Below are 17460 nucleotides of genomic sequence, written 5' to 3' on the forward strand. Positions count from 1 at the left end.
TAAAAAAAAAAAAAAAAAAAAGACATATTTAGTTATTTTCTTTTCAATAACGCCGAACAAAATTTGATAGCTTTAGGTTTAGCATGGTTCACTCAGTCCAAAAAAAAAAAAAAAGGTATAGCCTGCATGGTTCACCACAAAAAAAAAATAGAGTGATAATTGATTGTACTAACGATAAGCGGAAGGGAACAAACTTATTTTTGTGATAAAGGAAGAAGAAAGACCCACACAATAAACTTGGTACAAGGACTTTTTATAATTATGGCTGATCCTCCTTCAAAAAAAAATATATGGCTGATCCAATATATATTTAGCCTTGATTTAAGCGAACATATTCATTAATTATAGATGTTTTTTTAGCTTAATTGTTTAATAAAAATTGAGAAACAGATAAACTATTATCAATTAAAATGACACTTATGATTATTTGAATCATAAATTTGTAGGGGTTAATATGAAATTTTTTTAAAATATGGAGACCAATTTGTATAATTTGAACAAAAAATTATATGAAGAGAGAAATTTAAAATTTTTAACTTTTATGTGTCATTTGAAATTCTCTAATAAAATTAAGTTGGACAAAATACTTTATAAGTTGACGTTATTTTGATAATTCTCCAAATTAATCATCCAAACTCAAAATTTACCTAAAAGTATTTGAACTCACTCAAAAATTACATTACTTTAAAATATTCTTTTATTCAAACACACTCCAAATTTTGCACTATTTTTTTTTATCTACAGATAATTTGCTAAATAATACATTCAAAAAAATAATACTTTGTTTCAGTGAAGCTTTAGTTTGTTGGCGAATTATTTTTAATATTTGATTATAAGTTGTAATTTTTCTTGCACGTTGGTTATGGTGCACTGAACAATGAATATCAATATAATTTAACTGCATGCAAACACACCCTTGATGCTTTGTTTTATCAATAATAGGTTTAAACACCTTTTTGGTCTCTTGTCATTATTTTGGGGTTTATATTGATCCATTATTGAAAAAAATATTTAAGTAGGTCATTTAATTTGTTTAATTGTTACCACAATAGACCTTAGCGAATTCGTGGTAGATCCATGCAAATTTGTGTTGGATCAACCCTTTGCATAATTGTTCAACGATTTCATAAAGAAAGTTGATGAGAAACCTTATAAATTTGACATGTTAGCTCGGATGGGAAAGAGGATTGATTGCGATCTCTAAAGAGGTATTCTTCCATGTTCATAAGACCAAATCAATAATATTTGGACACACATATAAAAGGATTCTCATCAAAATACTCAATCAACTACAAGAATTTTGGTTTTTATTGGGGGAAATAAACCCTCAATAATGTAAAATTTCCCTCAGTAACACACATTAGTGGCAGATTTGCATCCTTCAGTAATACTGGCGTCAGTAATGTTACTGACGGAATTTTCCCTCAGTACTGATGATGCTATTGTGACAAAGCATTACTGAGGGATTATTCCCTCAGTAATTACTGACAGAAAAGTCCGCCAGTAATTACTGGCGGAATAATCCTTCGGTAACGTTCTTATCAAATTCGTCACATTATTACTGACGGAATATTCCCTCAGTAATGTTTGGATAGATCTGCATTTCTGACGAAAAATTCCGCCAGTAATGTAATGGACCTTTTTTTTTTCTTTTCATTTTGATCACTTCCTACTTTTTAATTCTAATTAATGAAATAAAATTAATTCAACACAAATAAATAAAAGAAATAAAATTTTAATTTAATAAGACACAAATTAATTAATCGATATATCATAATATTTGTACAATCCATAAATAGTTTTCGTAAAAAATCATAAATATTTAAATAATACTCATACAATCTAGAGAACTAACATAATAAGCTAATGATAATAATATTCAAACAAATTTGATCGTGGTCTCCCTCCTGGTAATTTGCAGCTCGTATTTCCTCTTGGTGGCATCAGAACAAAGGATGAATGATGGATTGTGAGTTTAGGTCCTCTTCTATATGGCTTTGGTGGCGGGGTGGTGGTGGCGGCTCTTCTTTGTCCATCTATAGATAGCAAAGGCAAAATCAACCCGAAGACAATTTTGCAGACATAAACAATTGTACACAAACACACTCCAAGAAAAATACAATTTATACATAAGCATTTATCATGTATATCCAAGTCAAACTGTAATTGAGATAGTGTAATTGAAATCTAGTTGTTAAAGGGAAATATCAAAACCATTAGCATCAAAACAGAGCCAAACCATATTTATTCACAAGCATTTATCATGTTTATCCAAACTATAATTGAGATAGTATAATTGAAATCTCTTTGTTTTTTTTAAAGGTAAGCCAATTGCATTAAGATAAAGAAAGATGAATACTTGACAGTAAGGCATCAGAATAGTCTAGGACAAGCCCCATCCATTTCTTAATCCTACTAATTTTGCTATACCCACTAGCTTATGGGCTTCACCATTGTTTTCTCTACTAATATAACAAACAGAAGCTGAAACAAAAGTGTTTAAATACTCAACACAGTCAACAATAATAGGATCTAAATTAGCATTTGAACTCTTGCCTGAGATACAATCTGCTATCACCAGAGCATCAGTTTGGATTTCCAATTTTTGAAGACCTTGATCACGCGCCAATTGAAGACACTATCTAACACCAAGCGCTTCTACCATACAAGGATCAGTCGCAATACTTTCTTTCTTGCACACAATCATCGAAATGTCACCAGAATTGTTTTTAAACACACAACCCCCAAGTAGTGTAGCCATCCGAAAAACATCCAGCATCCACTTAAGCAATACACACATCAGTATCACCTATGCTTGCAATCTTCTTGTACTTTGTCTCTTTGGATTGGCCTGGTTGAATTTAAAAAGGGGAAAATACAAATCTCTTTGTTAATTATATCTAAAAGGGGAAAATCAAAACCATAAGCATTTATATATTAGCATCAAAACAGAGCCAAACTATATTTATACATAAGCATTTATCATGTTTATCCAAGAGCCCACTTTATATCATAATACAATACCATTAATCTCACATTCTATTGCATTCAATTAGGGTTTCAATTAGGAAAAATACAACCTGCTAACAACACAAAAACAAAAAGGGAAAATCAATTAGGGTTTCAATTAAGGAAAATACAACCTGCTAACAACACAAAAACAAAATGGGAAAATCAATTAGGGTTTCAATTCTCATTCTATTGCATGTCAATTTTCTTAATTATAATTGCTAATTCCAATTCCCTTTTGCTTAAATTACAACCTAATTTAAGAAACTCACCTCAACAGATCCCTCAAGAATGAACACGAGCCCTTTACTCCTTCACCAAGCTCCAAACCTTCATTCTTTTGCCATTTACTCCTTCTTCAACACGAGGAGGGAGCGGAGTCACTTGAGAATCACAATCCACTGCCACTGCTTGCGCGAACGATTTCCTTGAAACTTCCGGCGCCACCGTCGCCGGTGATGCAAGAACCGGCCACGGACAAATCGATGAAGCCATCAGAAACAACAGAGATATTTGTGAAGGAAGAAAGTGTAGAGAATGTGAGATCCGAACAAACTGGGTTCCAGATCAAAGATGAAGGTTATGGATCGATTGGAAGAATTGAGGGTTTTGGAATTTCGATTGAAGATGAGGATAGAGGAATCGATTGGCAAAATTGAGGGTTTCAGAATTTCTATTGAAGATGGGTTTTAGAGGAATCAACGTGTTTGAAGCTTTGGGTGTCATCTAAATCATCCTGATACTCACCAAGCATATTATAACTTGAACTAATAATTGGGTACTGGCGGAATTAAAGAATCACCGGCGGATGTGTTTTTTGAAATACCGTCGGAATTAGTGAATTACTAGCGGATTCTTAATTCACAGATTACTGGCCGACTTTAATGGGTACTGGCGAATTGTTTATTATTACTGACAGATTTCATCCGCCAGTAATACGATGCCATGTGCAGCTGTCATGCACCATCATTATTGACGGAAATGATCCGTCAGTGATGTAAGAGAGATTTATCCATCATTCTTGTAGTCTTTTTTATCATTTTCCTCCTTATTATTAAAAAAATACTTCTTTATATGTGTGTGATCAAACACTATTTCTTTAGTCAGGTGACCATATTAGAATTTCTCATCTCTAAATTGGGAAAAATTGGCTTCAATGAACCCTAATTTTGATTTGTAGGAGAATTTGTAAAGTCGGAAGAAGGTGATGTTGACATACATGCCACGCGTATATTGCAGTTAACATCATTAAGAATGTAAACTTAATTTCTCATGAATATTTTATTTGTTCTAATCATATTTGCTTAAATCATATATATCTACTTGGATGAGTATAATTATAAATAATGTTAATTTTGCACGTGTATATAATAGATTTATTGCTATCTTTCGATAAACATTTTTTAGTTTGCACATGTATATTATAGATTTATAGATTTATTGCTATCATGTTAGAGTATATAATCAAAATAATACTTTTGTTAAAGCTAAGATAAGGAAAACAAAAATTGTTGTCTCTGATTGAACTTTGAAGGGTTTAAGATGAACCTTGTTTACTAATGCATTTGTTAAGCTACATGACTAGAAAGGTTTGTTACAGTGAAGTTTCTATAAAGTCCTACTTGTAACTTAAAATGCAAAATTGTTGAAATACTAGTGAATTTGAAAAGGTCATCAACCATAATTGAGGTTCTTCATACTTCATAGGCATATATAGCAAGAATTTGATGCTGGGAGTGGGAACTAAACTTAGAAACTATACGCCACATTTGATTATTTCAAATAAGTTGGTTTATCATGGGTGTTTTTGCATATTAGTTTCCATATAATTTTTATGTCATTGTGACAAACTTCAAAGTGAGTTTTAATTTGCTATGCTAATGCTATTATTATGTTATAACGTTGTAAGTTTATGTACAAGTTTTATTAGAACGTATATGTATGTTTGGTTTTGCAATGATAAAAATTAATTTTGAGTGATTTGATTATGATGAAAAGTGAGTTGAATTTTAAATTTTTGTGTAAATAAAATTAATTTTGCATCTCTATGATTCTAGAGACCATACAATTCATAGTCTCAAATAAAATCAATTTTAAAGACAAAATAAATTATACTCAAAAGCAATCAAATATGTTTGAATCAATCCTACACATCCATGATTAATTTTGACCATTTCTAAAACACTAAGAATGTGTATCTATTTATCTATTGAATGTCTTTTGGTTACTATGTCTTATTTGACTCTGGATCATATTAGCCTAAAATTTAATTTTTAAAGTGAATAAGTGGGATGTACTAAATTTAAACTCTGGTCTTTGTATACTAACAATACATTGTCCATGTCAATTTAGCTATAATCGCGATGACACTTCAAATTTTATACTCCCTCCGTTCCTTTTTAAGTGTCTATTTTGAAGAATTTTTATGTTCCTATTTAATTGTCACTTTACACAGTTCAATGCAACATTAAAAGTTATTTTACTAATATTACCCTTATTTATTATTGTGGAGAGAGAAATATATGTAATGAGATATTAAATAAATAAGGTTATTATAGTAAAAATAAAAATTATTGTATCAAAAGTAACAACATTTATTGATTATTTTGGTTTGTATAAAATGTCAAAATGTGACAATTAAAAAGAAACGGTGATAGTATTAGCTAACTTATTTAATATTTTTTATAAAACTATCCACTACTATATGCTAATAACTACCTTATGTCATGTGTTACTTTTTTACCAAATATAACCTAAAATCAAATCAAATTAATCTAACATAATTTTTTTTAAAAAGTCATCCAAACTAAATCATATACTCCCTCATGTCTTAATTATAAACAAGTCAAATGTATTTAGTATAAATTTGAATCAAATATATTTGACATTTTTCTTACGTGAAGATCTTAATTAGTACTTTTTTATTCTCTATTTGGTGAAAAATATAAGATAATTTATAAGCTTGCTTCTTGCATTTGAACTTACGACGGATAGTGATTAATAGTAAATTGAATTTACAGTATTTAGTAGAATTATCGGTTGAATTAGTTGATAAATATAAAAAAAAATATTTTCTTTCAATTAAGATAATAATGGTAAAACTGATAGAAAAATGATATCTATAAGATATAATCTCGAACACCTTTTTAATTAGTTTATAAAAAAAAATTCTAAGTCACTAAAATATTCCATAACTTCATAAAAAAAAATGTTTAAGTTAGTAAAAAATGTACCAAATGATAATTAATTTTTTTTGGTGTCTGAGGTTCGAACTTCGGATCTTGCATATGTTATGATTGTGCATTGTTCTTATCAACTGAGTTAAACTCACGGGAACAATCATAATTAACTTTCATAAGAGTGTAGTGAACATTCTTTTTCTAATATTCACTTTTTTATTTGACAAACTTACGTGAGTCTCATATTTCAGAAATTGATCCACATAAAATGGTCAGATGTGCATGAGTTTTACTAAATAAAAGAGTGAATATTAGAAGAAAAAATATGGTCATATTCATTGCATTCTCTTAACCTCATAATTGATTTAGCCTATATTTGGTTTCATTGTTGGAGAAGTCAAAATTGTTTCTTGGTGTAAAATTAATTGAAGAACACTAATGAATACTATTGGAGCATCGATTAAAGTATTAAAATAAGCAAGGCAAATGTTAACAAGTATTATGAAACTCAATAAAAGTCTGTGTAATTAATGCTAAGATAAAAATAAAAAATTTATATTTCCAAGACAAATTGTAGTAATGAATTTCATAATCAATACACTTAAACATTGGTTGTAAAATCCAAATTAATTTTGATATGTTTAACTGTTCTCGAGTGAATTTAATTTTACCTACAAACTTTCATTCTATCCCGATGCACAGATTAAGGAGGAAAAAAAATGTTTTAAATTGTAAATGACGTTTTTTTGACTTTTGAAAGATTGACTACACAATTTCTAATTAATGGCTATTATTCCCTCCGTTCCAAATTGTCGCTTTAAGGAAAAAATTGTCATAAATTATATGTCGTTTTATAATAGCAATGAAACATTTTGTTATTTTTTCTATTATAATTTTAACTATTTATTACTTACTCTTCTTTCAATTTTTTATTTATCTTTTCCATATTATTTATTAAGGACAATTTTATAAAACAACTCATAATATCTCTTTTCTACATAATATTAATTGCATTTCTTAATATGTGTGAAATACCCAAAACGTCATACAATTTAGGACGGAGGGAGTATATTGCATCTTTAAACACTGCTTATAACATTACCCTTAAATTTATCGTTGAATTCACTTTTAACCGGAGTCAATCTTAGTGTCTCTTTGGTTGAGTGTTTTTGCTCACCAAACCTACGTTTCCACCTCCAAACGTGACTTTATCACTTTTTGTGATATTTGGATACAATTAAAAGCAAATCTGAAAACGCAGGTTTGAACCCAAAACGTGGGTTTAGAAGAAGCCAGAAAACATAGCTTCTGCGGCAACTCAAACTTGGTTCAAAATTTGTTTTTAGCTGACAAATGTATTTTCCCTATTTACCCATGCTTCTCAAGCTCCAATTTTTCCCCCTCAATTTTCAATTTTTTATTTCTCTAGAACAGTTTCTACTTATTTTTTCAGATCTGGAGAAAAACAAAAATGAGTGAGGAAGAATAATTAAATCACTCAATCTCCATGAAAGCTTCAACCAACACAATAATAAAAAATTAGAAATTTTAGGAAAGAGATGAAGGAATTAGAGTGGTAAAAGAATATTGAAAGATGATAGAATGAGGAACTATTAAAGAAGAATAATGAAAGATTTGGAAGGAGATTGAAATGGAAGCAACCATAGAAGACTATGGAGAAATGGAAGTGAGGCTGTGAGAGCCGCGTGACTTTTTTAACAAGAAAGGCACACTTATTTGATTTTTTTAATTGCATTTTTTTATGCTCATGTTCTATTAAAAATCACCCGATTGATAAAAAAAATTATTAAAAAAAAAAACTCTTATAAATTCTTAAAAAAAAAAAAAAAACTCTTATAAATTAATATTATTTTAAAATGAATTTTTGAAGCAATAAAATCAATTTATAATAAGCTGAAATAATTATCTAATCAGAATGAGATATTTACTTTTAAATATAATCAAAAGGATAGTTTGATCATTACACACTTAAAATCAATTTTGATACATACTATTCAAACAACATCAATTCATAAGAATCACTTTTAAGCAAGTGTATCCAAACATAAATCAATTCACATTCAACTCACTTTTAACCAAAATCAATTATCTCAAACTCAATTCAATCAAAATCAATTCTCGCCGCCGCCATACCAAACACACACTTAATAGATCAATTAACTTAAAATCAATTTTGATCACCGGCAGAATCAAATATTCACTCGAATTAAGACACGAAAATCGAATATTAGTCTAAGTTAGAACTTAGAAGTGATGTCTATTGTCTGGTGTGATGATGGTGGGGGAATTGAAATGAGTCATTGGAGAGTAAAACACACAGTTTTCTCGGGCCAGGTGGGTTTGACCGTTGCTTTGCCGAATACCGAAACTCTTCTTGGAAACAGCCCACTCAGCCAACCCAATTCTTTCTTGTAACGCCTCTCTCATTTACTACTTACTAACTTCACATTTTTTGATTTTGAGTATAGTTTCACTTTCACACATATATCATCACAAACACAAACGTGCTTACAAATGTCTCTCACCCTCACTGCCACTTATTAACACTTTGTTTTTCTCTCTTTTAAATAACCCTCTTGTTCTTTCATTTTCTCTTCCATAAAACCCTCCTACATTTCCTTTTCAACCTTTGAAATCATCAATCCCATTTCAACTTGTAATGGAAACCAAAGATGAACTTCAAGTAATGGACCATTTGACCATACCAACAACAACATCTGGGACCAGTTTCTCTCAGTTACTATTAGGTGATGATGATAATGATCATAATCCATTAGGTCTTGATGTGGACCAAACTTTTTCCACCTCTCTTTTCTCTCTTCACAACACACCCAAAATGCTTTGTTTTGGTGACTATCAAAATGAAATTCATGAAACAACCACCAACTTAATATTAACTCCTCAGAAATCTATTATCACTTCAAGTGATTCTTCTTCTGCTTCTTCATGCAACCACCAAACCAACACTGGTTTCAATTCTTTGACAACAACTAAATCCAATGTCTGTGTTTATTTATTTATTTAAGAATGATGTTGGTGTTGATTGTTTTAGTATATAGTATATATTTTTCTCTCTCTAAAATCTATTTTTTTTTATTAAAGAGTTTGCAGAAAAAGCGGAATGGGTCAGGAGGACAAGAACTTGGGACAAAGGCAGGTGTTGGAGGGCAGAAAGGTCCTAAAAAGACCAAAGGAGACAACCCCACCTCAACTGGACATGCAAAGGTAAACATAAAAATCAACTATGAATATGTGTTTGCATGTCTCTCTCATCAACACAACAATATTCTTAAACAAAGATGACAAGTCCTTTTCTATATTAAAAAAAATGTAACATATTTTTGATTTAATGTTTTTTTGACTAAATTTGATTTTGGTATTATGTTATTATTAATTTGAATAGCCGAAAAAAGAGAAGCTAGGTGAACGAATTGCAGCGTTACAACAACTTGTTTCACCCTTTGGCAAGGTAAATTAGATATATTTTCCAGTGTTATTAAATTATTGTTTGGGAATTTAGTTTTTGAAAATTGTAAATTGAAATTGCATGTGCAGACTGATACAGCTTCGGTGCTTCACGAGGCTACTGGTTACATAAGATTCTTACATGATCAAGTTCAGGTTCTGTGCTCTCCATACTTGCAACCTTCACAAGTTCAATTTCAAAATCACCCTGTGAGTCCTATCTCTCATTCTAAATCTCATATTCTTCGTAATTCTATGTTAATGTTATTTATGGTCAATGGATGGTCAAATCAGTGATATTATTTTCGAGAAAATAGTTGTAAAATGATTATTCTTTTCGTAACAAAATATAAACAAATTCATATATGAAATCAAATGTACTTGGTTCAAATTTCGGACAAAAATATTTGACTTTAAAATATTTTGGAGTAATAACTTCTTTATTTGATGGCTGAAAAAAAACTTAATTAATTTTTTTATTTAAAATATTTAGTCTAGTACACTTTATTTATATATTTATGTTGTTTTATTATAAATGAACAAACAAAATATGTACCTCCCCTCAAAAAAAAAAAAAAAATATGTACCTAGCTAGTTGAAGGGAGGGTCCACTTGATGGGGACAATACTGAGTGAGCATAGCCTTACTTAAAATGTTCACATTGAGCAAAGTCTTGTTTGTGACAGTTTATCCATTTAAGGTAATACTTGATGACATAAGATTATAATTGTGTATGCGTTATTTCAGGGGGACGGAGATAACAATGTCAATATCAATGTCAATGAAATTGAAGAGATAGGAGAAGAAGTGAAGAATGATTTGAGGAGCAGAGGTTTGTGTTTGATCCCTGTTGGATGCACCTTACACGTGGCAAGTAGTAACGGTGCTGATTTTTGGTCACCTGCTTCAATAGGGAACAATGTTTCATCTTCAACTATTACTACTAAGCAGTAATAATAAATCATCAAATAGTATAAATCATCAATGAGTACTTTTTATATAAAAAAAAAAAAAAAAAGTTGAATATTTTGAAAAATGGGTTTCTATGTCTGCTCAAATTGGAGTTGTACTCAATATGACATTGACAGCTTATTTTGATATGGAAAGGAAGGATGAGAAGGTAAAGTATTTAGAAAAGGTAAAGAGGGATTAACAATTAACAAGAATAGTTTAAAGTTCACACATGGGGTACAAATGAAATGTCATGATTTTGTCCTTAATCATGTATCATCAGTTTTTTTGGGGTCACCTCTATATATTCCTATAGAAAGAAGGAAATATTTTATGTAGGATTTAGGTATGTGTGTAGCCTTGAACTAGGAGTTTAGGATGCCGATATATTTTACTTTGTCTATGTATATTTCGGTAGGCAATGAAAAAGAAATACAACTATGAAGCCTTTAAAATGTTTAAATTTTTCATTTCATGTATGTACGGCGAATTAGTTTAGTTTATTTCCTAATGTTGGAGCTCACATCATAAATATGGAGAAGTGTGGAGTGAGATTTGAAATCCAACCTATACACACATTATGTAATGTCTTTATTAACTGAGTTAAACTCACGTGAATCAGTTTTATAATATCCAGAATTTAACGTGATAAAAGAAGGGAATAATGTGATTAAAAAATTACTGTATTTTTTTTTTGTGTGTCGTCATATATGACAGAGATTGGCGTGTATATTGTTGGCGTCTTGTACAAATTAATTTGGTGGGACAAAGATGAATGACTGTAGGTTCATCGTTTGAATACGCGTGCTCTTATGACCCAATTAATATGTTTTCGTACAAAGGGTGTTCATGATTTCATTGGTGTGAAATTGGTATATTAGATAGCAATTTGCTTGGCACATTGTTGAAATAGCAAATCACCATTTATTTTTTTGTTTTGTTTTTTTTTTTTTATTATTAGTATTAGTATTCAGTAGGGATGGCAATGAGTACTTAATGGATAGGGTACTATAGTATCCATTCCCATACCCGCGTTTGTAAAAAATGCTCGTACCCGTGTCCGTACCCTCGTGGACAACAACTTTAGTGCTCTTTCCCATACCCTATGGGCACTTAAGTGCCCATAACCGTACCCATTACCCGCATTTTAGCCATGAAAAGATAATAAAAATCACCATACTTGAAATAACACTATGATCCAAAAAAAATTAAATCAACTTACGAAATAATATGAATCGTAATATTTAGCCAAATAAGAAAACATCCAAAATATTTATGGAAAGAAAAAAAAAATAGATACCCTACATCAGTTATAAGTTAAAAAGTTATAGTTGGATGTTAAAATCATAATAAATTGTTACTAAAGTTTTTATTAAACTGTTTTAGGTTTAAGGTTAGACTTAAATAGTTAAATTTATTAATTAATTTTACACCAAAAATAAATAAATTATTTATAATATATATAAATACATATATGCGGGTTGCGGGGCTGGGTAGTACAGTGCCCAAACCCGTGTCTATACTCATACAAATTTGCGGGTAATTACTCATATCCAAGCTCGGATCCATGAAAGCGGGGTTTTACCCTATCCATAGCGGATATTTTTTGCGGGTGTCTATAGGATCTGGATCCAATTGTCATCCCCAGTATTCACCTTCCGTTTATAGTTTGTTTATAGGCTTATAGCAACTAAATTTTATTTACTCAATTCATTACAATTACAAAACATAAAACTAAGGCAAAATTACACATGTAGTCACAAACAAACAATCATTGGTTACAAAAATAAAATTTAAAACAACCACAAGAACAAAAACTTCAAGTATGATTTAAATAGGTTGGTCTATCATTTTTATTTTTTGACAATAAGTTGGGGTCTATCCTCTTTGTTGTCTTGGTAGTGTGACTTGTTAAAGTAGTCTTGATGTTTTGTCATACCTCTTTCCTTTTGTTGATCTATTCTTAGCACACTTTGTGCTCATATTCATTTGACTTTCTCAAATATAGAACAAACGATATATGGAATGAAGGGAATAACTACAAAATGAGTTAAGTTTTTGTCCCTTTTTTCAACCCAGATTTTAAGGATATTTTTCTAATTTTTAATTTCTCTTCTCCATTCATTCACTTAAATTTGTTATAGGTCTCCTTTTAATGCAATCAATATTCAATAAGTCAACAATTATAATTCAACACATATTAATAACGTCATCTCTTATTAATGCAATCAATATTCAATCAGTCAACAAGTTTTTATTCTAGCACATACTACTGTATTACCAATACAGCTTAAACGTTTCACAACACATGTAAGAAAAATTGCCCTTGATTTTAGTCGATTTTCATGCATCTTTAGTGTCTTACAATTTGTTCTAATTTCAATCCATCTTATGGATTGTCAATGTTTCAACTATTTTGGATATCTTCGCAAGTAGAAGTAGTTCCACTAAAAAAAACATAATAATCACATGTGTATTTTGCTCAAATGATTGATATGCACAGTCGGTGTGTTGTAAATTATAAATATCAAGTTCATTCTTAACAATGAGAATGTAATAAATCAGCTAGTATTTTATTTTGAAATATTAATGAAGACTTACTTGAGAGTAGTAGTAAGGTGACATGATGGTTTGGGCAGGAATATAAAGGTTGGAATGATAAGGAGATCACAAAATTACATATGATAAGGAGGTCGTGACAACTATGAATGAAACTTCACCCACAACCACAAACAAAAGAACAACTAATCGCTAATATTTATCATTTAAAAAAACTTAAATTTATCCAAACAACATGGTATTTACAGAGTATACATATGTTTCTAGTTATTAAATTGGTAGAATTGTATTAGGCCACTTGATCAAAAGGCATTAGATCTAAAAGACACTCTTGGAACAATGTATGCAAATCTTTGTGAAATTCAAATGTGAGATAACTTGATCGGGAAACAAAGTGTTGGTCGTTAAACCAAGTTTCACTCCCATATATCTCATGCAAGATTGGAAACATCGTGGAGCCAACATTTTTTTTTTCTTTTTGTGTGTTATCCGTCCGGCTGGCTCTCTGAGAAAGAGCCACTGATAATTCAGAGTTCGGCCATGAGTTAAGGATAGTGTGATAAAAGATTGTTCCAACCAAGAATGAGACTCAGATTCTCTTAAACGGTTGTTTATGGTTAAACTCATTAAACACTTAAATCCAATTGCTTGGTTTGGAGCCAACAAATTTTGACCCACCACACTTTTAATAATTACTTAACATCCTCATGAGTCACTAGCAGCTAATTCAGTTTGGCTTGTGAATAGCCTTAAAAGTTAGTAAGTTCGTTGCTTAAAAAAATCTTTTAAATTTCTAGATTGTTGATCATGATTGACTAATATATACGAATAAGGACATCATATTCATATTGTATCAATATGTTTGGAATTGGAAATATGAGACTTTAGAGAGTCTGAATCTCCAACAGACTTCTGTTATATAAGAGTTTACCTTAGACCACTGACTTGGATTTGGATAGCGTAAATATTAAGACACAGTACAAACATTTTATTTCTTAAGAATAGATCAATTCAAACGCACTTTCCAGTCTTCTCCAATATGGATCATTGATTAAGGCAGCTCTATTAGGAAACTAGTGCTTGAGTAGGCGGCATGCTTTTATAGTTACAGAAATCTTTTATTGTATTAACACAAAGTTTCAATTTTTTTTGAATGACTTTTAGCCATTGCAACAAAATTAAAATAATTTGTTAGATGATCTTGTTGGGATCGGTATGATGGCTTCCAACGAGCGTCGGTGGTGCGAGTTGGGAATACCTGCAAAAACTTTGACACTCAAATCAATAAAAGAGCAAAGAGTGAGAGGATAAAGAATGGATAAAGTGTACCTTATAACGACGACAATGAGTGCCTTTAAATTTATAGGTGTGTGGGCATGAAGCCTTCCAAAGTATTGATGGGAGGCTGTTATGATCGGTGCCCATCAATGGGTTTGACGGCGTCGGATCAAGTAATCTGATTTAAAATGTTATTAAAAAAATATCAAACAATAATTTGATTTGATTTTGAAATATGATTTTACATTTAAAAGTAAACAAGAATAAAAGACTAAGATGAAAAATAAATACTCTCCTTATTCAAACTTTAAATTCAAAGCACTACACATAATGAATAACCTTATAATTCCGCTACCTAAGTTGCCATAATAACTAAAGTCAAAGAACATATAACATACTTAGTATCAAATTAATTCAATTGTATTGACCTTCACACACACAAACTGTATATAAATACTACATTCACCATACTCCATCCTGCAGTTTTGCAAAACAGTCTTTGTTTATTTGCCTCTTCCCCTCCCTAACATTAATTTGTCCTAATTAGTAAAGAAGCTTAACAGCTACAAGACTGTATAAGAAAATGAAGGGTTACTCTCTTATAGTAGCACTTAATGAAATTTCTCTTATCATCTTCCTTCTCCTGGTCTCGTACTCCATGAATGTTCAAGGCATGAGACCTCTGAAAGATCAATCTCCTCCATCATTCTTAAGTTTAATAATCAACCAGGCTTATTCTGGACCAAGTCGCAGAGGACGCGGTCACTGAGAATTAAGACTTTGAATTAAAATTCTTAAAACTTATTTTTATTTTATTTTCTCCATAGTATACTACAAGCATAAATGTTGCAGTAGTTTTGATAATTCTGTTAAATATTGTTATTATGACTTGAAACTTCATAGAGTTGGAAGTTAGCCAAGGGGAGACATTATGTTAGTTGCTTATAACAGAATGTAACCAAGTTAGTTAGTACGTTACTAGTTAGTGATAATTGTTAGGCCTACATAAGGATTGTAATTGTTCATCAAGGAAATAATAAAGATAATCCATTCTACAATTTACTCTCTCTAAAGTCTCTCAATTCTTTATATAATTGCCACTATATTCTTGTTCATGTTTGTCACTGCAATCAAGTTGCAGGTTTTGTTTATATAACAGATTGTTATCAGCAGCTCTGGTTAATGTTTCAGGGTAATTCATCAAAGGCAAGGACGGGTTCTACTAAGTTCTAGGTGGAGAAATTCAAGAACAATAATGATTCCAGTCTTTGGAGAATGAAGATGAGGATTTTCTTGGTTATTAATATTAAATTTATTTAGTGTAATTAATTTAAAAAAAAATCGTAATTAATATTGTGTGAATGATTAGGTAGATGAGATCACATTATTATTAATAAGACTTAAATCTAATCCATTAAATTTAGATAAAATAGAGGGTGACGATTTAGAGTTACTCTTGGAGTCAATATATCCCTCCCGTAATTAAATAAGTTAAGGGGTTGAAAATGGGTTAATTAATTTTAATGATTACTTTTTGATATTAATTACAGGATAAAATACAATAACTAATATTAAAAAATTGATTAAATATTAGTAATTACAAATTGATATTTAGATTTACTGGATGTCGTTATGTTTTGGCCAAGATTTAATGGATGTCTTCGCTTTTTGATGTGGATTTTGGTGAGGTTTTAGGTTTATTATCAGTCATGTACTGGGTTCGCGATCTGCAGTTAGGTATTGTGGACTTTGAACTTGATTCCAAAATCGTGGTAGATATTCTTTGCGGCAGTAAAAGTGACGTCTCTGATTTTAGCGCAATAATCAATGACTATAGACGTCTGTTAGCTTCTGATTTAGTAATCTCTGATGTTATGTGTAACACTCCGTTTTCCCAACATAAAAATTTCATAAAAATAATCAGAGTTCTCTACTTAAACGGAATGCTACACTTCTTTTCTTAAAATCATAAACGGAATAATTAACTAATTATCCATTAAAGTTTAATAATAAAATATTCAATGTTTTGCAGCGGAATTTATTCAACATCTAAAAACAGTCTTTGGCACAAAGGCCTCATCATTAAAATCTCATAAAATCAAATCAACAACTTGTTCTTGAAAATTCATAGAGTAATACGTAAGGAATAGAAAATAGCAACAAAATCCCATCCCGTTACGTATCAGAGCACCTAAGACACACGAGAGAGAAACATCACACGACATCAACTATTCTTGGTTACCTGCAAGTTACCTTGTTCTTGAAAATTCATAGAGTAATACGTAAGGAATAGAAAATAGCAACAAAATCCCATCCCGTTACGTATCAGAGCACCTAAGACACACGAGAGAGAAACATCACACGACATCAACTATTCTTGGTTACCTGCAAGTTACCCATGGTGGGTAACATTTCCAAGCAGAAGGGGTGAGATTTCACAAACAATAATATTAAGCATATAATTCATCAATTACATTTAACAACTTAAACATCATCAATTTATAATAATAATTCTTCGTATAGTACTTCATTAAATCATCAATCAACTTCTAGTCATCATTAATATCATATTCATCACATCATATAACAACATAATCATCACTTCATAAACATCATCATAATCAGCATCATAAATAACATAACAACATCATAATCAATATCATAAACAACATAGCAACATCATAAATAACATAACAACATCATAATTAACATAACAACATCATAATCAACATCATAATTAACATAACAACATCATAATCAATATCATAAACAACATAACAACGTCATAATCAATATCTTATAATCTTCATAAGCACTTCATTAACAACACGTGGATAGAAGACAACTCAACAACTTAACAACTCATGGATGACAACTCGTCAACAACCTAACAACTCATGGATGACAATTCATCAACAACTTAACAACTCATGGATGACAACTCATCAACAACGACTTTGACTCAGCAATGCAACTTCGACTTGACTATGCAACTTTA

The 17460-nt window shown here is 30.6% G+C and overlaps 1 protein-coding gene and 1 long non-coding RNA gene across 2 annotated transcripts; one reads left to right on the forward strand and one right to left on the reverse strand.

Annotated features, from left to right (window-relative positions):
- Positions 1-1755: 1755 nt before the first annotated feature.
- On the reverse strand, positions 1756-4154 carry LOC25485379 (uncharacterized). Its single transcript, XR_003007176.2, has 2 exons — positions 3282-4154; positions 1756-2851 (listed from the first exon to the last, which is right to left on the reverse strand). It is a non-coding gene; the product is annotated as an uncharacterized lncRNA (long non-coding RNA).
- Positions 4155-8505: 4351 nt separating this feature from the next.
- On the forward strand, positions 8506-11186 carry LOC25485380 (transcription factor bHLH113). The gene is made up of 5 exons (XM_024771193.2): positions 8506-9210; positions 9312-9434; positions 9613-9678; positions 9765-9884; positions 10422-11186. Exons 1-5 carry the CDS (start codon positions 8869-8871, stop codon positions 10626-10628), a joined length of 858 nt encoding a protein of 285 aa, XP_024626961.1. The 5' UTR covers positions 8506-8868; the 3' UTR covers positions 10629-11186.
- The last annotated feature ends 6274 nt before the right edge of the window (positions 11187-17460 follow it).

This window comes from Medicago truncatula, chromosome 1 (genome assembly GCF_003473485.1).
Source record: "Medicago truncatula cultivar Jemalong A17 chromosome 1, MtrunA17r5.0-ANR, whole genome shotgun sequence".
Classification (NCBI taxonomy): Eukaryota; Viridiplantae; Streptophyta; class Magnoliopsida; order Fabales; family Fabaceae; genus Medicago; species Medicago truncatula.

What these genes read in the sequence shown, in the direction of transcription:
- LOC25485380 (XM_024771193.2), top strand. Translation starts at nt 8,869, where the DNA reads ATGGAAACCAAAGATGAACTTCAAGTAATGGACCATTTGACCATACCA. An exon ending in TGACAACAACTAAATCCAAT is followed by an intron (nt 9,211 to 9,311) that starts GTCTGTGTTTAT and finishes TTTTTATTAAAG; the next exon opens with AGTTTGCAGAAAAAGCGGAA. An exon ending in CCTCAACTGGACATGCAAAG is followed by an intron (nt 9,435 to 9,612) that starts GTAAACATAAAA and finishes TAATTTGAATAG; the next exon opens with CCGAAAAAAGAGAAGCTAGG.